The sequence below is a fragment of the Lissotriton helveticus genome, chromosome 5_1, assembly GCF_964261635.1.
Source record: "Lissotriton helveticus chromosome 5_1, aLisHel1.1, whole genome shotgun sequence".
Taxonomy (NCBI): domain Eukaryota; kingdom Metazoa; phylum Chordata; class Amphibia; order Caudata; family Salamandridae; genus Lissotriton; species Lissotriton helveticus.
The window spans coordinates 16,023,006-16,045,682 of record NC_136065.1 but is presented as its reverse complement, the minus strand read 5'-3'; the positions used below and the strand labels follow the sequence as shown (position 1 = coordinate 16,045,682).

The window sequence follows — 22,677 nt, the reverse complement described above, 5'->3', positions numbered from 1 at the left end:
TTGAGAATCGCAGAGTTTGCGAATACAAAATTGTTTGATACATATGCCCCCCAGTCACGCCCTTGGATTCGTTATTGGTCACAACTTTATTTCCATTCGGTGTAGGGGAAATTTTTGCATTCCTGATAGAAACATTCATAACTCTGCGTTTCTATTCGACTTTCCTTCAAAGGGAACAAAGCTACTTACTTGCACCCGACTTAGGCTCTCGCAGTCTTGTTGGCCCAAATATGAGCTGCCAACGATGGATTAATCATGATGTAACACCGACCGGCTTTGTGACCTTCCAAGCCAGAAAGAAAGCATGGTGGGTTGATGCTTTCAATTTCTGTACAGTCTTTTATCCTCTCAAGGTTGAAAATGCTAACGGTTTGATTACAAGGCCTAGAATATATAATCAGGTAGAGGAGTATTATTGTACATTAAATACCATTTGACACTAAGATTGTGACCTACATGACAATTGCAAACATATCTTCCCACTGGAGTTAGTAATGGAAAATCTACACTAAGGTGTCCTATAATTTTCTATACGAAGTTTAGGAGACAATATCTGTATCAGACAATATTTATTCCGAGATATTATGACGTATAGCTAGCTTGGGTAGATCGGATATTCCATCTCACACACACATCTCTGCAGCAAGTGCATTAACCACCAGAGTTATCTTGCCAGTATTATTTTTCCTTAACAGCCACTGGACACATAGATCTCTTCAGCAGGTGCCTGAACCCCAGGAACTGTTTCAAAACGCAGCAGTGTAGCTCCGCGAGAGGTGTTTAACCCCTCCAGCCAGACGCTCCCTTTCGTTTCCTTGTTAAACATCCCTCCCCTTTTCCATTTCCAGCTTTCTCAGGTCAGGAACATGAGTAACAGAGAGGGGGGGAATGTCTTACTCTCGGAGTGGGTGGGGGGTAATGTCTTTTTGCTGTACCACTGACCACCCCCAGTGAGCTCTATACTTAGGCCCATGTCCCACCCTCAGGCTCTCCTGTACTTCACCTCCCTCCCGGGGCCAGCTCCCAGGGGTCACTGAGTTTATTTGGAAGAGTAACATGTACTGTAGAGAGGGGGCGGGGTCAGTGTTGTGTGGGGGAGCAGAGGAAAGGTATTATTAAGGCTCCTTGATTTCCGTTTTTACAGATTTCTACAGGTAAATAATGACAGAAAACAATGTGTTTTTTGTCTGCATTTATTTTTAAAAGTGGATACATGCAGAAAAGTGGCCTTCTTTTAAGTGACCCGGTGTTGTCTTTCATGAAATATAGGCTAGGAGCGGAGCAGATGGACAGCATGAGAATTTCAAAAAAACAGGACAAAAATTCTTAAAATAACGGCATATGTCAACATTAATTTTTCATATAATACTAGAATTTACCAGTCAATGTATTGTTGTGTAATATTTGGGTGCTTAGATAGCGAAAAAACGTCAGACATCAGAGTATGAGTGTGCGTCTGTCAGTTAAAAAGATATGGAAATGTACAGGTTTACAACTTCATTGCTACAAAAAACAAAATAAACCTGGATAAATACTGATAAAATGGCACAAAAAATATTGATAAATATCCATGGAAATGGGCAAAAAATAAATACCATAAAACTGGGAGCCCTAGATAATATATATGTGGGGAAGGGGTGTGTGCTCTCTCTTGTAACCCTCTTTCCCTCTCTCCTCCCAGGTTCGCATTCCCTCCTTTATTTCGAGTCGTCCCTATCAAAACCCCTCCCCGGGGTCCCCTGGTACTCCTTAGTGGGGTACATGGATGATATCCCTCTAGTGAGGTACACTAGTGAGAGCCGCAGGATGGATCCCCGGGTCCCCTGGATGGAGAAGATCACAGCCGAGGACCCCCAGTACTGGGAGAGGAACACAGAGAATAGCAGAAGAACTGAGCAGGTGTCCGAGGTCAATGTAAGAATCCTGATGGACCGAGTCAACCAGACCAGAGGTGAGTGACACTGGGGGAGAGGGGACAACCAGACTGGGGTGAGTGCTGCCGGGGGAGGGGGCAACTAGACTGTGGGTGAGTGACACCGGGGGAGAGGCAAACAGATGGGGCGATTGACTCAAAGGGAGGAGGCAAACAGACTGGGGTGAGTGACACCGGGGAAGGGCAATCAGATGGGGGTGATTGGCTCAAGTGGAGGGGGGCAACCAAACCCGGGGGGAGTGACATTGGGTAGCAGCAATCAGACCGGGGTGAGTGACACCGGGGGAGGGAACCAGATCAGGGGTGAGTGACACCGGGGAAGGGAACCAGATCAGGGGTGAGTGACACCGGGAGAGGGGGCAACCAGATTGGGGGTGAGTAACGGCATGGGAGGAGGGGCAACCAAATGGGGTGAGTGACACCAGGGTATGACAATCAGACCAGTGGGGGTGGAACCAGATCAGGGGTAAATGACACTGTGAGAGGGGCAAACAGACTGGATGTGGGTGACACTGGAGGTGGGGGGCAACCAGACATGGGGTGAGTGACACCAGGGGAGAGGCAACCAGACCAGGTATGAGTGACACTGGAGGTGTGGGGCAACCATACTGGGGTGATTGACACCATGGACGGGGCAACCAGACCTGGGGCGAGTAACACAGGGAATTGAGGGCAACCAGACCTGGGTGGGTGACACTGAGGGAGGAGCAACAAGAGTGGGTGGTGAGTGACACTGGGGGAGGGGGCAACCAGACCAGGAGTAAGTGAAAGTGGGGGAGGGGGCAATCAGACCAGGTTAAGTGACACCTTGGGCGAGGTGACCAGACCGAGGGTGGGTGACACAGACGGAGGTGGAAACCAGAGGGGGGTGAGAGAGACTGGTGGAGGGTGGAAACCAGACTTGGGGGGGTAAGTGACAACAGAGGAGGGGGCAACCAGACTGGGAGTGAATAACACTGGAGGTGGGAGCAATCAGACCGGGGAGGGTAAGTGACATCTGTGTGTTGAGGGGGGCTTGAGGGAACGACGTAGGTGGGGGGTCCTCAAGTACACCATGGTGTATGGCTGAGGAGTGAACCTAACTTGGAGGGTGGAAACCCAGGAGGGGTGAAGTGTAACTGGTCAGAGGGGAGACAGTGTTTGGCGGTGTGAGTGACTAGAGAAGGGGGTGACAAGGGCAGTCACGAAAACCATTTTGAGCTACATAAGCTGTGATTTCTCTTTCTGTCTCCCTGACTCTCATAGGAAAACCTTAGTTCAAGCTCTGGTCATAAGCCGACTTGATTATTGTAACGGTCTTCTGGTAGGTGCAAATGAGGAGGTTCTTGACCGTTTACAGGTGGTGCAAAATACCGCAGCCAGGTTGGTGCTAAATGTACCCCCCAGATCCCCCTCAAAACCATTACTCCAAAAACTACACTGGCTACCAATACGCCAACGTGTGCAGTTTAAGACCTGCTGCATTATCCATAAGGGACTCAATCAATTGGGACCAGAATATTTGGCCAGCAAGTTTGTTCCTTATGCCCCTATTCGATCCCTTAGATCCAGTGACCAGCTGTTATTGAATGTTCCTAGGATAACCAAATCCAGACTAGGTGGCAGGGCCTTGTCCGTAGTAGGCCCCAATCTTTGGAACTCCCTTCCACTTTCACTAAGACAGTGTCATAACCACCTTCAATTCAGAAAATATCTGAAAACCTTTCTGTTTAGTTCATTTTAACTTTACATTTGCTGGACTCAGAGCCTCTCAGTACTCTCTTTTTTATTGAATTGCTTTCTTGTCAGTTGCTTTACTGGTTGCCAACAGCGCGGAGATACTCCTTCGGGAGTCTATTCATAGCGCTATAAAAACATGCAAATAAATAAATAAATAAATAAATGTGTCCCCTGGGGGTGGGAACAAGCCCTTCTTTACCGCCCCTGGGCCTCACTCTCCCTCTGACACGCTCTCTGTGCTGCACTCCATCAGATCTTCTTCCCCCCCACAGTGCACATTAAGGAGGGGGCATCATGGGGGTTGTCTAGGCTCGCTCTGTGCTCGCTCTGTTGCACCCTCTACTCTACTCCCCCCCCGGAGCCCTCACTCTACCCCTCCTCCCAGGGCTCCACATGCTCCAGATGGTGGTTGGTTGTGAGTTCCATGTGAGGGGTGAAGGATGATTTTCTTGGCTACTGTCATTCCCTCACTCTGCCCCTCCTCCCTAGACTCTCATTTCAAGTCTGGTCTCTGTAATGTCCTCCGGCGGGGTAGCGTTGCAGTCTACCCACGCTCAGAGGTATTACGTTAGCGCTGACGTGTGTTGTCACGCGCTAGGGTTAAATAAAGAGGCGTGGCCCGGCTCCGGCCGTCGGGTCCACGCAGTTGACCAAACACACTGTGTCCCTAATTAATTGCAGCCGCCGCGCACCAATTATTCACATGTGCGCGGCAAACATCACACTGGCGATGAGGCGGTAACGAGCCCCAGTTGCTGCAATTAGTGTGCTGATTTCTTTGAGTGGCTTGAGCCTTTGATCCAGGCCTTGCAGCCACGTGGGAGCCAGCTGACCTGTGCAGGCCTGCTGTTTGCTCAGTGCAAGCATGCTACCTCCGGTGAAAGCCCGCAGACCTTGGGATTGCCTAGGTGGATGAGGAGCCTTCTCTTGACCCCCTCTGTCGGAGCCCACGCACGTGAGTACTACAGCGCCCAAGGAGAGGCGGGTGTCACAGTGAGGCCAAGCACCCACATAATGCAAGGGAGGAGCCTGACTGCGCCAATGTCACTCTCGGCCAGACGGCTGCCGCCACGCCCAGGAGGAAGGCAATGCACGTGTCACGAGGTGTGAACGCATCTGCGTCAGGATGGCATCGATCCCAGCCATTGAGAACTTTGTGGTGGACGGTGCCCCTCATCCCTCGCCCCTCGATGGAGGGACTGGGCCAACCGTGTCTAGATCTATTTTCAAGGGGCAGGTATAGCCCAGGACAGGCGCAGAGCCCTACTCCTCCGCCTAGGGGGCAAGGACACTAGTGGAGGCCACACCCAAAACATATGTGACGCTGCTCAACGCCCTAAATGCGCACTTTGAGACGATGGTGAATAGGGACTACGAAAGGTTCATCTTTCGTCAGGCCAAGCAGGACGCGGAAGAGTCATTGGACGCGTTCCACGGGCGTTTGAAAGAACTGTCCAGCACTTGCGGCTTCCAAGACGAACAAGGAGAGATCCGGGGTCACATAATACAGGGATGCTACTCGTCCAAGCTCAGAGTGAACATCCTTCTGGAGTCCGGAAAATCCTTGGCTGACATCCACACCCTGGGCCAGTCAAAAGAACTGTCGTGGGCCAGATCATCCCATATGGAGGCTGCCCTACACCGACCCATCAAGACGGAACAGGTGAACGTGGTGGAGAAGGCGAACGTGGTGAGACCCAAATCACCCCAAAATCCAAGGAAAAGACAGCAAGACTTGAAGGAGTGTGGCTACTGTGGAGGCACACCCCATCGCATGCAGGACTTCCCAGAGAGAGGGAAGTGGTGCACAGCTTGTGGGTGGATGAACCACTTTGCGGCAGTATGCAGGTCATCAAAGTCCCGGAAAGAAGCAGCACAGACAGTGGCCCAAGCACAAGACAGTGAAGACATGGACGATGGCACGGGAGACTACCCGGTCCATTATGTATTCGCGGTAGACCAACCACGATGGAACAGACAATGACATCCAAGGTGCAGACTCAAGATCCACCCCCAGGATGTGAGAGCCACCATAGATACAGGGGCCACGATCGAACTGATGGCTGCCGATGTTTACAACCAACTTTACGCGAAGCCAAGATCAGGGTATTTGTCTACGGACAGATGACACCCATCCCACTCCTAGGATGTTTCAAAACAGAGCTTTGGCACCAGGACCTCAAGATCCCCACCACCATATATGTGACCACAGAGGGAAGTGGAATGCTGATAAGCGGACAGACAGCAGAAGAGCTGAAACTGATATCCTTTGCCTTGGCGGTACAAGAGGAGGAACTAGAGGCCATCATGGAAGAGTTTGAAGACGTCTTCAAGGGCATTGGATGCCTGAAAGGGAAAGAAGTCTCTTTCCACATTGACCCGTCAGTCCAACCGGTGGCATTGAGGCACAGGCGCATTGCGTTCCACCTTTGAAAGAAGGTCAAAGAAGAGCTGGAAGCACTGGAGAATCAAGGGATTATAGAGAAGGTCAGTGGACCCACCCCATGGGTATCCCCGATCGTATTTGCACGGAGGCCAAAACAGCCAGGGCAGGTCTGCATCTGTGTCGACATGCGCCTCCAAAATGCCACTGTAAAAAGGGAACGCCACCTAACCCCCACAATCGACGACCTCCTGGGGGAACTGAACGGCGCAGTGTGGTTTTCGAAGATGGACATACGGTCCGGCTATTACCAACTGCCCTTACACCCGGACTCTCCATACATCACTACTTTCTCTACACACTGACGCCTTAATTTCGGGATCTTGAGTGCCACGGAGGTGTTCCAGAACACCATCCGTGAAGTCCTCAGCGGGCTCCCGGGGGTTTTGAACGTGACGATCTGTTGGTATACGCATCGTCAATGGTAAATCACCACCGTCGATTTCGCAGTGTTTTCCAAAGGATTAAAGAGTCCGGACTTACCCTGCACAACGAAAAGTGCCAGTTCTCCAAGAACAAGATCAGCTTCTTTGGCTACATGTTTTCCGACAAAGGAGTGGCCCCTGACCCCGACAAGGTGTGAGATATCCAGGAAGCCCCAGCACCCTCCAACATCTCGGAAGTAAGGAGTTTCCTAGGGATGGTAGACTTCTGTGGGTGCTTTGTCCCGGACTTATCCAACCTCACAAAGCCTCTTAGGGAACTGACGAAGTCCACCACCACATGGCAGTGGGGCCCTGACCGGGAACAAGCTTTTAAGGACACCAAAGCGGCCCTTTCGGCAGACACCACACTGTCTTACTTCGCTAGGGGCCGTGCTCATGCAGTTACAAGGCAATGGGGAGTGGGCCCCGATCGCATACGCGAGCCTCTCCCTGATGGACACGGAACAGCGCTACTCGCAGATAGAACAAGAAGTGATTGCCATCCATTGGGCTTGTCGGCACTTCCATGTCTATGTGTTGGCCATCCATTCAAAGTCTCCACCAACCACAAGCCCCTCATCCCCCTGTTTTAAGGGTCAGCATGCAAGCCTCCCCTGAGTGATTGAAAAATGGATTTTTCAACTGCAGGGTTATGACTTCCGAGTGAAATACAAGCCAGGCTCGTCCAACCCTGTGGACTACCTATCAAGACATCCGAGGGCTTCAACCAAAGCAGAAGAAGTGGATGCAGAGAACACTGAAGAATACATCCGATTCGTAGCGGAAAGATCCCAACCACTTCCAATGAGCCTTGAAGATATGGTGGATGGCTCCCGGAATGACGAATGCCTGCAACTGGCCATTTTCACAACTCAAGCAAACAACTGGCACCCCATTCAGTCCACTATGACCAGACGGACGCCACAAGCGAAGGCCATCCTGGAATCAATTATGCAGATCAAGGATACATGTTTTGAAATGTTTTCATTTCTTCTCGTTTTTTAGGTCTCGGCCTAGCAATACACTGCGCAGCAGTGTTCGCGCAGCCAGAGTCCTTTTGTACGGGTTTTCAAAATGGACCTTGAAATTCCACACGCTCGTGCGTGTTCATTTCCTATAGTCCATTTTGATTGGGCTTTGCGTGCGTGTTGTTTTTTAACAGAACACGCAATAGGCCATAGGCGGGCACGTTGCTTCGCCCATGGCCTATTGGTGTCTGTTACACGCACCAAATCCCATATGTCTTCAATTATCGTGCCCAGACACGGGTGCGATAGTTGAAGACATATGCCTCGCAGTGGCGCTCGTGGGTGTTTTTTTTTTTACAATGGCGATCGTTTTCGCGATCACTTTCAGCGCTTGTTTTTATTTGGCATTTTGACGAGCCCAGGCCTAGTCATTTAAGAGGTTGCGTTTGTTTGGATTCATTTTAGTGTTGCTTGGATTACACACCAATGTGATTTGCCTGTTCACTTTAGATGAGTGCCTATATGTCTGGCCATCCTTTGCTCGGGGGTTGTAGAGGAAAAGTCTGACAACAGTCACTGTGCATCTAGCACCGAGCCAGTATGCTTCCCGGTTGTAAACAGACGCACATGGTAGTATGCCGGATATTGAAACGTAGCTGTTGCAGCATGCAGGTAAGGCTCATATGCCACATATTGAAGTATATATAATAGCATGCAGCACATGGTAGGAAGCCGGATATTGCAACATAGCTATTGCAGCATAGCTATTGTAGCATGCAGGTGAGGCTCATATGTCGCATATTGAAGTATATATAATAACATGCAGCACATGGTAGGACGCCAGATATTGAAACATAGCTGATGCAGCATGCAGGAGATGCTCATACGGCACACCTAGTGTATGTATAGTAGCACCCAGTCTCTCGGATACGAGTAGTACCCGATAGTATGCTGTATATTGCTGTATATGTGTTAGACCATGTAGGTGTAAATATGTTGCATCTCTGTGCTTTCCAATTTAACGCAGCGCGGTGCAGCAAAATGACTTGCTGCACCGTGCTGCGTTACTTTGTTGTAAATCTGCTCCAAAGAGTCGGCTGAGAGCCAAGGTGTGGTTCCCAGGGATGGACACGATGGTCAAGCAGACAGTCAGAACGTGCTCATGGTGCCAGGTATCAGGCCAACCGGATTGTCCTCATCCCGTCATCACTGAGGACAACCCCCGACGGCCATGGGAGTGCGTTAGTGTTGACTTTGGGCTTCTCACGGATTGGCATAACGCCCTTGTGATTATCGAAGATTACACAAAGTACCCCGACATTGAAATCGTGGTAAGTCAGACAGTCACGGAGGTGATTACCAAAATGGAGAAAACCATTGCAACTCACGGAATCTTCGAGGTGGTGAGAACAGATAACGGTCCACCTTTCGAGGGGTAAGAATTTGCAGACTATCTCAAGGCCTGGGGCATTCAACACCGAAAAGTGACCCCACACTGGCCCTAAGCAAACGGGGAAGTAAAGAGATTCATGCGCACTCTCAACAAGGTGATACGTATTGCGCATGCTGACGGAGCGCCCCTAGAGAGAGCCATATGCAGTTTCCTGAGAGAATACCGTTTGACGCCTCATCTCATGACCGAGGCAGCCCCGGTACCAGCAAGCATGGGCTGAGTGGTGCGAGACACCATCCCTTATCACCCAAACTGGACCCCGTCTCAGATCGACACCGCAAAGGTCCTAGCCAACAGGACCAGTGCCAAAGACCTAGCCAGTGTCGACCAACGAGCAAAAGCGTCGACCATTCATGTAAGGGACAGGGTCAAATGTCAAAGACTGGTACCCAGGGAGTAAATTCCGGCTTCCCTTTGAACAATGGCCCTGGACAGTGATCAGGCACGATGATAACAGCTCAGAGAGGAACCAAAGATCTCACACGCAACATATCTTTCTTCAAAAAGGTACATGCGGGAACTCCTGACCAGCCGATATCGGACAGTACGGATGCAAGACCAAGTCAATGGCCCGGGGAGGAAGAAATGGATGGTGTCCAAGGGTCGATCCCCATGGAAGATCCAGACAGACCTGACCGAGGCACCCCATTGCTGTTCGGAACTCCAGACAGAGGACGGCCAGGTTCCCCAGTGAGATCTCCAGAGGGCTGAGTATTGCAGGAAGTTGCTCGGTCCCTACCATTCTCACAGGGAGAACATTCCAGATATGACCTGAGAAGAAATCCGGATCCCTCCTCCCGCCTAGCAGGGTTCATGGTGTGATGAACAAAGGACTCGCAGCGGACAGTGACTGGTAACAGAGCTACAGGTTTAATGTTTTGTTTATTGTTTAATTGAGGTTGGAAGGAATGTAATGTCCTCTGGCGGGGTAGCCTTGGAGTCTACCCGCGCTCGGAGGTATTATGTTAGCGCTGGCATGAGTCGTCACGCGCTAGGGATAAATAAAGAGGAGTCAGGACCACGCAGTTGACCAAACACACTGTGTCCATAATTAATTGCGGCAGCCGCACGCCAATTCACATGCGCGCGGCGAACATCACATTCTCCTGACACTTTCATCACTCTCTGCTGCTCTCCCCTCAGACTCAGTCTCTCTGCCCCCTCCCCAGACACAGTCTCTGCTGCCCTCCTGCAGGTCACACTCTGGTCCCCCAATCCCTTTCAGGACATCACGCTGCTCCTCAGCCCCTCACTCTTTGTACCCTCCCTCAGGTCTCTACAGTATCCACTATATGTGCGGCGCCCGTGAGCTCCGGGTGAGCTGCTTCATGGGGGGTGGTTATTGTGTCTCCTCAATGTCTGCCTGGAGGTGTCAGACCCTCACTCCTTCCTCAGCCCTTCCTCTCCCCCTCCTCTCACCCCTTTTCAGGTCTCCACATATTCCAGAAGGTGATCGGCTGTGAGCTCCGGGATGATGGCTCCATCGGGGGGTTTAACCAATACGCCTTTGACGGACACGACTTCCTCAGCTTCGACAAGGACAGACTGACCTACACGGCGGCCATGGATGCGGCCAAGGTCACACAGGACCACAGGAACTCAGAGAGGGCACATGCCCAGCAATGGAAGGACTACCTGGAAGGGAAGTGCATTGAGTACCTGAAGAAATACCTGAAGCTCGGAGAGCAGAGGCTACAGAGAGGTGGGTTATGGGTATTTATATAGCACTTACTGCCCCCCACCAGGCAGTGAATTGTCTATAGGCATAGTTACTGCTATTGCTGTACTCCACAGAGCTCCTTGCAGGGCGGGGTGGGGGAGCCAGTGTTACCCTTAGGGTGTTGTGGTTTGTTTGGTGTTCCTGTGAGGTCTGGGCTGCACCCTACCCACCTTACAGTCTCTGGTATTTCTGCTCCTCTAGGGATGATATAAGGGAGTGTCCAGGAGCAGTGTTACAGTAAAGAGCCGCTAGGGGGCACTGATGTGCATGGGAGGTGAAGTGTTACACAGTTGGTGGCCATGTACCCCTGTATGTGGTCCATGCTCTTTTGCCCTCCCCACCACCCCCAGGCTCACACTCTTTCCTTGGTTTCTACTCCTCACTGTCATGGGGGTGGGGCAGTCACATGGGGAAGGTGGTTGAGCACAGGGGTCAGTGGTATAACTTGTATAACATGGTGAGCTGTGTTTTTTAGGTCTTGTGAGGGGTATTGTATGCAGTGAAGGTGCTTGGACTGAGTCAAGACCACGTACCAATTGATTTAATTTAATCTGTGTCCTTCCACTGCTTGCAGTGAGATTCACAAGACTTATTTATCTTTTTACAATTATTTCTGACTAGCATTCTTTTTTCTGGCTTTGACTTTGTTTTGTGTTCCCACAGGGCAGTGGTGGCTGGTGAAATGTGAAAGTAGTAAGGCGTAAAAGTTGGGAATGAGTTTTGTGCCGCAATTGATCGAACTGTGTGCTCCTGGGCAGAGGCTGCAACTATGTGTAATATGTGATTATCTGGTCTCTCTCATGGTGCTCTGTAAGTTCAGTTAGTGCAGGCTCCTCTCATAAGCCTCATGACCGAGACTCTTTTCACGGCGTGGACAGGTGGAGCTGTCATCTATGTCTGAGGCTGTTGCTTGAATGTGAATGTACCTTGAAAAAACAAAAGACAAGAGGCGTTTGGTTTAATCCAACACTTTGGCCGAAAGAACAGTTACAGCAACGGAGTCTGAGGACTGTCTCAAAGTGCAATCGATTTGTGCAGTATTTTATACATTTCTTTGGGCATCATAAAACAATCTGTGGGCCTTTTCTTTGGAGTAATAAACGAGGGCCCTGAATACAAATGCAGGTGGGCCTCGACCTTGAGTGGACACAGTGAGGGCCAGTGGTTTACGTGTCCAGATGTCTGGCCTGTGGGGCCTGTGATCACTTTGTGTTCTATGTGTGCTGTGCCATGATTGGCTAGGCATTCCTAACTTCATCTGGCATCTGACTTTATAGTGTTTTGGGAACGCACGCACACCTCCAGCCATGTGTGTTTTATTGGGGCCAATCTTGCCTGAGAGTGATCTGAGTTTCTTGTTTGTGCGTTTGACTGCCGGCTACGGGCCACCTCACCTGTGACCTGGGGCCTAGGTCTCAGAGCCTGCCTGACCATGTATTTCTGATTCGGGGTTGATGGAGAGTTCATGACTGGCAAATTCGATAATAGTGGTGCGATTTCGTTCTTATTTTTTTTCTTAAATCTGTGTTATTGATTTCAAAGAGCTAAGTACAATCATAAGTGTGGTGCATCGCACAAACACCACTACAGGTAGAGGCAATGTGAAGGACAACAGGTAATACAGACCAAAACAATCCATTATACAAGCACTACATGTTTAAACAAAAAAGTATAAAATCACTATCATGCAGATATTCATTTGTCGAACAATGGGTGAAATTGAGGCGAGTGGGTGGGTAGGATAGGGGGGCGTAATCACAGGGAGGTTCTGCAGGGACAGTTTGTCAAGGAAGATCGGAAAGGGCGTGAGCGGGACCTGCTTGGATAGAGATAAATAATACAGCTAATAATGCCTACGTGTGTGGAGGGGGAAGTTTATAGTATTAGCGAAGGGGAGTGTATACAATGGTGCACTATGTGGGGGGGGGCTGGGCGTTTATCAACACTAGTACACTGAATTAACTCCAAAGGTAAAGTGGCCCACTGTGGGGAAATGGACCGCTTGCACAACCCACGCACCTTCTCATGGCGGAGAGCATCCTCCTCCACCATGCCACATTTGCGAACCGCACAGCTCCAGGCCTCGAGGGAGGGGGGTGTCGGGAAATGCCAGTTTAAAGTGAGGGTGTCCTTGAAAAGGAGCAGTACCGGCAAAGCAAAACGCAAAATTAATTTGTGGGTTTTGCGACGCCTGATAACACTAGTGGCAGAGAAATTTTAAGGCATGGACAAAGTGAACCCTGGCTCAGGGCCCCAGTGTTTGAGGCGGCCCCCTGATATAGCGTTTTCCTTTCATTTATTTTTAATGTGGGTGATGTGTGAGTCTATTACAGACATTTTGCAGAGAAAGTGTGTTTGTGTTTCATGAAACAGCCATAAAATGTTTAGTTTAGATCAAAACAGAATCTCAGGTGTGAGAAATGGGAGGGTGTCACAGAAATTACTTGCAATAATATTAGTGAGCTGCTGTGTTTTAATATTGAAAATACACATAACTATCCATGAATATTAGATGTAAAGACATGTAGAATTTGGACGAGTTTGCCCATGCACTGCCAGTGACCTGGCCAAAGAGGGCATGTCAGAGCTGTTATTGGATCATAAATTCAAATCTGTTCCCAATAGGGACCCCCAAAATACATTTGGCCCAGGGCCCCCAAAATCCTTAAGATACCCCCGATTAATGGAGCATGCTTCCCAAGTGTGAACATCGAGAAAGTCTGTGACCTGAATAAGAAGTTTGTGCACCTTTGCCCAATAGTGTCGCAGGGTTGGGCAGGACCAAATCATGTGTTGTAAGTCTGCGCCAAGAGAACGACATCTTGGGCACCTAGCATGTGCCTGGGAAAAACTTTGGTTGATTTGGCCCGGAGTAAGTATGTGCGGGGTAGCATGAAGAATTGTATCTTCTTGAAACTGGAGTTGCGGGAAAACTGCTGCCGAAACTGTAGAGATATTCCCACTCTTTATCATGCAGCGTGTGTTCGAACTCCCCCTCCCATTATGTCGAAGTATGTCTAGGGAAGGCATGGTTAGCTCGCGGATTGCTTTATCGAACCAGGTGACTAGGTGATGGCCAGATCCCATGGTTAAGCTTATCTGTAATACGGGATGCGTTACAGGTTTAGCCACCACGGCATTCAACAGGACATGGTAAGTGTGCATGAAACGATGATGCAAGATAAAACTGCCTGGGAGGTAGGCCATATTCAGTACCCAGGTGGTCAAATGAAAAAGACTGACCATCAAGCGACAGGTTACCTGCTGTATGGATTGAGAAGTCAGTCCATGTTCTAATTATTTATTTAAGTCAAGTCTGTGTGATTTCATTCTTATACGTGAGTGTATCATCATTTACATTAACATCTCCTTTTCCAATATTAACATTCCTTCCTCTTGTTGAATTTTGAACTACGCTAGCTAATCCATACTTCATGACAGTCACGTTATTGGGGGCATGTTGATCTTCAGTCTTGGCTATTACTATTTCCTTTGTCACTTGCATTCTACCCAATTTGAAGACTGCATTTTCACAGCAGGAAGCCCCCGATTGCAGGAAACCACACAAAAGCAATAATAATAAGAAAACGGGCAACAATGACATGAAAATTCCGGACAGCCATCCGGGGACCTGAAGAAAACCAGTTAGAAAACCACTCCTGCTCATGCGTACCTCCCTCCTCATGCATTTCTCTTTGTAAATGATGCAGTACTTGGATGGCAAGAGTCTGAGTGCCATTGTCCATATCATTGCCGGGGATAAACATGCAGCAGGACACACCCTTCCCTCCATTGCGGTCATTAGGTCCAACACATATCGATTTTGCATCACCATGAGGTGGATGGCTCTCTATTCTTCCTTGATTTAATTAAGGCCAAGCTCAGTATAGTTCATCATCTTGAGTAACTCCAATCTCGTTATCTGTAACCAGCGGGTGTTTGCTTTTGTCTGCAAGGTGACAAACAGGTATGGACCCTCCTGCTGATACTTGAGCTTCAGAGAACAGTCTGAATTCCTCTGGAATGTCCTTGTATTGAGCCCAGCCAATATTCTCAGCTGTTTTTTTCTCACGAGCCAGATGCAATAGAGTCGTCTTCTTCCTTAGCGGGTGTTCTTGCAAATCCGACAGTTCTTCTCCCGGAATGACCGGGCCGGAATGTGTATGTGACGAGGGAGCAGATGCCATGCCATCCGGGAATGAGCTGAGTGTAGGCAAACCTGCCACACTGCCTGCCAGTATCTGTCAGTATGGATGTGCCCCATTGCATGCCTCAAATGTGCAGGATTGTGCCACAGTTCTCATTTGTACCCAATGTAAGTGTTCCTTTACCTCTGAAACACAAGAAATACATTGTAATTTTCTGTACAATCAGGTGTTGCCCCTTCCTTTTAAACCCTGGGATCACAAATGGAAGCAGGGGCAGACGTGTTCGTACATTGCGTTGGTGTGTTTGCTATCTCCAATAATCTTTTTTCTGGAAAGTCTTGGGCTAAAAAGTATTCTATCCTGTGGTGCCTCACCTTGGCATCTGATCTAGTATCTCAAGGGCGGGCTTTTCAAATTTTGTTGGACCACATTAGCGATGTCTCTCTGGCCTTAATCCTGTTTAAGAACTTCCCTAGTGGGTTGTTCAGCGCGGGGTACGTGTGGCCTCCTGCATATCTTAGACTCAGGGTCCCTCCCCATGCAGTTGCCATTAACATGGTGGTGTTATTATTTGCTTTACATGCTGAATTTCCCATGACGGCTACTTGTTTGAGTAACATCCAGCAGGAAGGGGGTTCCAGGTGAGAGGAGCCACCACATAGTGCCTGGCAGCTCATCTGGGCCACCTCCTCACGCGCGGAGGCGCCTTGGTGCTGGCAGAGGCTGAGTTTGGTGGTCCCAGAGGTATGTTTGGTCTGGCTGTTTCCGCCATTGCCCCTATGCCTCTCAGCCCTGCATCCCACTGAGTCTTGGGGGACCCAGCAGGCACATGCGTGTTGCAGTCTCGACTCTATTCCTCCTTGCATATCCTATCGGATATCAAGGTCCTTGTCTTTTTGGCTGTCTCAAGTAGCGGTGGTGTGCGCAACAAGCTCAAATATATTTTATTTATATTCCAATATTGCCTCAGCAAAGGGGGTCTGATTGGTAGGGATTTTCCTTGTCTGTGTACATGCAATGTGGTAGTGTTGCATTGGCCCGGGTTCCAGGGAAGGAGGTCCAGGGGAGGAGCAGGCCATAGTCCAGTTCTCTGCAAACTGGATGGACATTTGTAGCTTTTTTGTTTGTATTTTTTAAAGCACCTGGGTACTCCATCCGGAGTGTCCCCGCGATACTCACACTAAGACCAGTACAGACCCTAAATAGAAATCTGGACCAACCTACGGTTGTGGAAAGAGCCAGGTCTTAAGGTTCTTACGAAAGACTGCTTTAGATCCCTCCTTGTCTCGGATATAAAGGCACGCTATTCTACGGTTTAGAGGCCAGCAGGCCAAAAGAGCAACTGTCCATATGGGCCTTTTTCGCTCTGGGCACAGCAATACGCGCGATCCCAGCTGATATCAGACTTCTGCTAGATTGATAGAACTTTCAGGGGGCATAAGTATGGGGGAACCTTCCCATTCAAGATTTTGTGGCAGATGGACATCGCTTTTGGCATCCGGTCTTGCCCTAGTATACTAGTCGGGGATGAGGGAAAATATAATAACTATTCTCTCATACTATTCCCCCTATCTTGAACTCAAGAAGTTCTGTCAAGGTGATCCCTGTCACTGTACCTGCGAATCCCTGTATCATTGCAGTGCTTTTTGATAATGGGACTATCCCTTCCCTTAGGCATGACATTGTTCCCCCGTATCTATCAGGAATCTTTATGGTCAATCAATCAATCAATGACATTTATATAGCGCGCTACATACCCGTAGGGTCTCAAGGCGCTGGGGGAGGGGGGGTGCCGCTACTGCTCGAACAGCCAGGTCTTCAGCTTCTTCCTGAAGGAGAGGTGGTCTCGGGTCAGGCGCAGGTCGGTCGGGAGGGAGTTCCAGGTCTTGGCGGCCAGGTAGGAGAAGGACCTTCCTCCTGTAGTCGCTCTTCGGATGCGGGGGACGGCGGCGAGGGCGTGGTTGGCTGATCGGAGGTGGCGTTTGGGAGCGTAGAAGTTGATCCGGTTGTTGAGGTAGCTCGGGCCTTGGTCGTGTAGGGCTTTGTGTGCGTGGGTGAGGAGGCGGAAGGTGATTCTTTTGTTGACGGGGAGCCAGTGGAGGTCTCTCAGGTGTCCGGAGATGTGGCTGGTTCGTGGGATGTCGAGGATGAGTCTGGCTGAGGCGTTCTGGATCCGCTGGAGTCTCTTCTGGAGCTTGGCGGTGGTACCGGCGTAGAGGGCGTTGCCGTAGTCCAGTCGGCTGGTGACGAGGGCCTGGGTGACGGTCTTCCTGGTCTCGGTGGGGATCCACCAGAAGATCTTCCGTAGCATGCGTAGGATGTTGAAGCAAGCCGAGGAGACGTTGTTGACTTGTCTGGTCATGGAGAGGGAGGAGTCCAGGATGAAGCCCAGGTTGCGTGCATGGTCTGTCGGTTTGGGTGCGGTGCCCAGGGCGGGAGGCCACCAGGAGTCGTCCCAGGCGGAGGTTGAAGAGCCCAGGATGAGGACCTCCGTCTTGTCAGAGTTCAGTTTCAGGCGGCTGGTCGTCATCCACTCGGCTACTTCTTTCATCCCTTCGTGCAGGTTGGCTCTGGCGGCGGCGGGGTCGTTGGTCAGGGAGAGGATCAGCTGGGTGTCGTCGGCGTAGGAGATTATGCTGAGGTTGTGTTGGCGTGCGATGGCCGCGAGGGGGCTCATGTAGACGTTGAAGAGGGTGGGGCTCAGCGAGGATCCTTGGGGGACGCCGCAGATGACTTCGGAGGCCTCCGACTTGTACGGTGGTAGGCGGACTCTCTGTGTTCTTCCAGCGAGGAAGGAGATGATCCATTCCAGTGCCTTCTCCTGGATTCCGACGTTCCTGAGGCGTTGCACTAGGGTGCGGTGGCAGACAGTGTCGAATGCTGCGGAGAGGTCTAGGAGGATGAGGGCCGCTGTTTCTCCGTTGTCCATCAGGGCTCGGATGTCGTCGGTGGCGGCGAGGAGGGCGGTCTCGGTGCTGTGATTGGCTCGGAAGCCGGACTGTGAGGGGTCGAGGGATCCATTCGTCTCGAGGAAGGCGGTCATCTGCTTGTTGACGGTCTTCTCGATGACTTTGGCGGGAAACGGGAGGAGCGAGATGGGGCGGTAATTCTTGAGTTCGGTGGGGTCCGCTGTGGGTTTCTTGAGTAGAGCGGTGAGTTCGGCGTGCTTCCAGCTCTCGGGGAAAGTGGCGGTGTCGAAGGATGTGTTGATGATGTCTCGCAGGTGGGGTGCGATGACGGCGTCGGCCTTGTTGAAGACGTGGTGAGGGCAGGGGTCGGTCGGTGATCCGGAATGGTTTATTGTTCACAAGCCCAGTGACTAAAGCTTTTCCCTCTGATTGGTCCAGGGTGGACAGTAGGGTGTGTCTGTTTTTGGGTGCCTCTTCTGGCCTTGATTCCCATATTTCCCCCTTGGTCTGCTAAGCCAACCCTGTTGCCTCACTCTCACCCTCAGTTCCTGAAGAACTGGGGCCCTCTTCTGCACTCTCACTAGTTGTATCACTGTCCAGACCCACTCAGAATCTCCCTGTCACTCGAGTGTGTTCACTTAAATGCTGGTAATGCATGTTCTGCGCATTGCCGGAGCTCAGTGGGCCGAATGCGGCAGACGGGGGGTCGAACTTCGAGGAGATCTTGCACTGGACTAGGGTAATGTCTTGCGTAATGTCTTGCGCCGGGAAACCCACTGCGGGTAGCTGTTGCGCATTATAAGTTTTAAATAAATAGAATAAATAAATGTTGGTATTGTCTGGATCTACTGGCCGGTTCGTCTCTCATGCCTGGACCTAACAGTTAATTGTACAGTAGGGGACAATCTGAATCTTTCAATTGGCGGATTGGTGTAACCTATTGCAGGGATAGCAGTCATCAGGGAGAGCACCTCCATTCCTACATATGGTGGGGGAGCTGTGGCGCCTTTCATGCTGACTGTGGGATAGGATTATTGGTCTGGGCCTCCTCAAAAATGACCCATAGCTCTAACAGTGCCTCTCTCCTGTCCTCCATCTGTTCTACATATTTTGACCGAGCATGTGTCCTTATGTGTTTAATTATGTTAGTGTTGAAGGTTCCTCCCTCAGGGCAGGGAAACATGTGTGCCTTAGTATGCCCCATGCCAATATTTAGCCCTGCCCACACACCCTGCCCCCTCACTCATCATCATGCCTAAACCAGGCCCGCAGCAGAAAAAAAGCACAAACATGGCCGGAAAATAACTCTACATTTATTTATGTTTAATACTGTTGCTGGGGAAGCAACATAGATAGGTGGTCAATGGCACTTGTGCCCTAATAGAGGGGTGGCCACTGATGCCAATCGACAAAACTCTACTCCAATCTACCGTAAAGCAGCAATGTAGGTGTCTAGAAGTATTGAAGTAACAGAAAAATGTTGTGAGGAAGGAGAACAAGAGTGATGGTTTTGCATGTGTGGTTGATGGTGAGAAAAGTAAGGAGAAGAAAATAAATTGGAATGGAAGGCGTACCAGTGGACCTGGCAACCAGAATGAATCCAACAGTAATTTTAAAGGGCTGTTGTGTTGTGTTATAGGTGTGGATCCAGCAGCCATTTAGTCAATTCTACAATGTTTCCAACGGTTGACAAAGTGTGCAGTATGTGTAAGAAGAATGGACATTTTAACTCTAGTGTGTAAAAACATGAGGAGGAAGGTTAATGTTGTTGCAGAGGATTTTGTGGAGGGCGAGTATGGCATTCAGGGTGTAGTGTTGAGTATCCAGAGAGAGGGATCTGAGAGGAAGGATGTACAATTGCCCGGTTGTTTGTTGAGCATTGATGGAGTACAGATTGGAGTTATGCTGGACTTGTGTGCATGGTTCACCATAATGGACAAACAATTGCTTGAACAGTTATGGCCGGGAAGGAAGTCGAAGCATACTAGCATAAGACCAGGTAGTTATTCTGGTCATTGGATTCCAATGGTGGGGGTAATGCAAGCTAAGTTAGAATTTGCCGGTAGGAGGTGTGCTGGCAAAGTGTTTGTGGCTGAGAAAGGTGCTATGGAGGGGACGAAAAGGGACCCATGTGCTAACTTCCTGTTTATGCTGTGGATGATGGGAGTACTCTTATCACAAAGGAGATGGTGTATCCTAAATTGAAAAAAAGTCCCAAATGTGTGTGTTTGGGGGGCCAGTTAGGCAGGATGAAATGCTCTGAACACAAGATAATTTTGTGCAAAATGCTATGCCTGTAAGGCAGAAAGTGAGAAACGTTCTATTGAACTGTAGAGCAAAAGTGAAAAATATATTGCAAGATTTAAGTGAAAAGGATATTATTGAACAAATTGATAGTTTAGAATGGGTATCTCCAGTCATAATTTCTTTTAAATCCAAAGGGGACTTAAGATTGTGTGTGGACTTACTCTGTCTTACCAAGGCCATTTGGGTTGATGCTTTTCTCTTACCCAATTTGCAAGAACTGGTGTCGTCAATTGAGTAGGCTACTGTATTTACTACAATTGATTTGACCAGCGCTTATCCTCAGATCCAGCTGGATCCCAATTGTAGGCATTGAACAGCTTTTATAACACCTGAAGGCATGTTTCCAGAATATAAGAATGCCATTTGGTTTAGCAAGTGTATCAGCTGTTTTTCAGAGGGAAATGTCCACAGTACTATCTGGCATAACAGGTGCGAAGGTGTTTCAGGATGACATCTTGATATTTGGGAAGGACCAAAAGGAGCATGACAGGATGTTGAGGGAGGTTTTACATGCTATAATGAAGAATGGTCTGACAGTAAAAGAAGAAAAGTGTGATTTTGGAAAATGCTAGGTGGAATACTTGGAGCATGTTATATCCATGGATATAACATCCTAAATTTGGTCAAGGTTGAAGCCATGAATGCTCCAGAGCCAAAGTGCAAAGAGCAATTGATGTATTTTTTGGGGCTGATGGAGTTTTATTCTTGTTTTGTGGAGAACTATACCTCAAAAGTGGAGCACCTACGGGTGCTATTAAAGAAAAATGCAACATTTTGTTGGGGACAGGTAGTGATTCATTTTATGGGACCATTCGCCATGTTACCATCTAAAGAGGCATATGCTATTCTTCTCATTGATTATTATTATAAGTGGCGTAGTACGTACGGTTGGTAATGTGACCATGGAGGGGTTTATTGATTTTTTTGGAGGATGTTTTACTAGGGAAGGTGCACCAGAGACGTTGGTATCTGATAACGGGGTGCAGCTCATATCTATCAAATGTAGGATAAGAACAGGATCCATATTGGTAAGAAGATGCAGAATATTCTGGTTGGTCAGTAAGTGCGAGTGAGGAAACCAGGCCTAGCGGAGAAAGGAGCATCTCCTTGGTCTGATCAGTTGAGGATTGTGAATGTGTTGGAAGGCAGAGTAAAACTTGAAGATGGAAGGGTGCAAAATTCATGCCATCTGAGTTTGTGCAAAGGGGTTAGCGCACATGGTGGTTAGGAGTGGGGTTTGCAGGACAATGTTAGTGGATACTTGATGGTGATGGGCCAAGGAGTGAACCACATTCAAGGGTGAGTGATATATGTGGAAGTTGTGTGGTGGAGCTCAGAGTGATCCTGAAGTGTTGGTATGTTGGAGTGGGAGGGAAAAGCAATTGCGAGGGGATCCTTAAGAGTTTATGATGAAATAGGGGGGAAAAGAAGATGTCTAGCTTTGCTATGAATTTGAGTTTAGTTGTGTTCAGGGCGCATATTAATTCAGGGTAGTTGGGGTTTAAAAAAGGTAATGAGCATGTATAACTTTCTATTTGTTTATTGTTTATTCAATCGCCAGAGGCTAGGCGGTAACTCCTTTGCCCGCAAAGCTGGCTTGGCATGGAACCTATTACCGCTGGCTCTGAGGAGTATTCATGACCCACTGCTTTTTAAAAAAAATTTAAAACGCTGCTCTTTTAAGCCTTGTCTCGGAGTATAGATTAATTTAACTTTCTGGAGTTAGTGCCGGGACACTTTTAGTAGCTGTGCGCTGTACAAATTAAATATAACATAACATAACATATTGTGCTGCTGTATTATGTTGGGGAAAGGTGTGTGGGACATTGGGGTAGAATGTTGGGAGTGGAAGTTTGGTGAGGGACACGTTCGTGTGTGGGGATACAAATTTTGGGATTAGCAGTTTGCCAGTAGCAGCAGTTGGGTCGGAGCTTGCTGACATGGCTCTCTGTGGATGAGGAACCTGGATCTTGATAAACAAACTTTGGAAAGATATTTCATACCTTCTGCGGTTGAGTCTTTCTTAACATGGAGCTGCCAATGTAGTTGAGATTATGATCCGAGATGGCTGTTGGGAGGCTTCTCCTACCAGCTGATCTACCCAGGTCCCTTCGCTGTTCGGGTGCACATGGCACAATTTCTTCATTGAGAAAGTGGCCCTCATTAAGGCTAATATTCCTTCCTCCTCTTCCACTCCGCTCATTATTCAACCGCTCCCTGTTGTCCCATTCCTCACTTCTTTTCCCCCCCTGACACGGGAAACCCTTCTCCCTTTACTGGCTCGGGTCAAATCTGGATCTCCTCATGACATCGGCCCGGCCTTCGCCCTAAAAGAGATCTTCTCTAGCTGCTATTCCCCCCCACTCACTCTCATCAACCACTCCCTCACCTCAGGTATTGTCCCAACTGCCCACAAATCAGCTGTCATCATTCCCATCTTAAAAAAGGCAGGCACTGATCCATCTTTGCCTGCCAATTATCGCCCCATCTCCCTGCTTCCCTATTTGGCTAAGGTCTCAGAGGCTCATGTCACCCGGACCCTGAGTTCCTTTGTGGAGTCCACCGGCCGCCTCTCCTCCTGTCAGGCTGGCTTTCGTCCGCTGCACTCAACGGAGAAGGTGGTAGTGTCAGTGATGGACAAACTGAGGGAGG

General features: G+C 49.2%; 1 protein-coding gene across 1 annotated transcript in view; it reads left to right on the top strand.

Annotated features, from left to right (window-relative positions):
* The first annotated feature begins 1,684 nt into the window (after nucleotides 1-1,684).
* Nucleotides 1,685-22,677, top strand: part of LOC144752900 (class I histocompatibility antigen, F10 alpha chain-like) — a 128,320-nt gene continuing 107,327 nt past the window's right edge. The window contains exons 1-2 of the mRNA XM_078640726.1: nucleotides 1,685-1,951; nucleotides 10,371-10,643. Of these exons, the coding sequence (XP_078496852.1) occupies nucleotides 1,762-1,951; nucleotides 10,371-10,643 (463 nt within the window). The 5' untranslated portion in view covers nucleotides 1,685-1,761. The remainder of the gene's footprint in view (nucleotides 1,952-10,370; nucleotides 10,644-22,677) is intronic.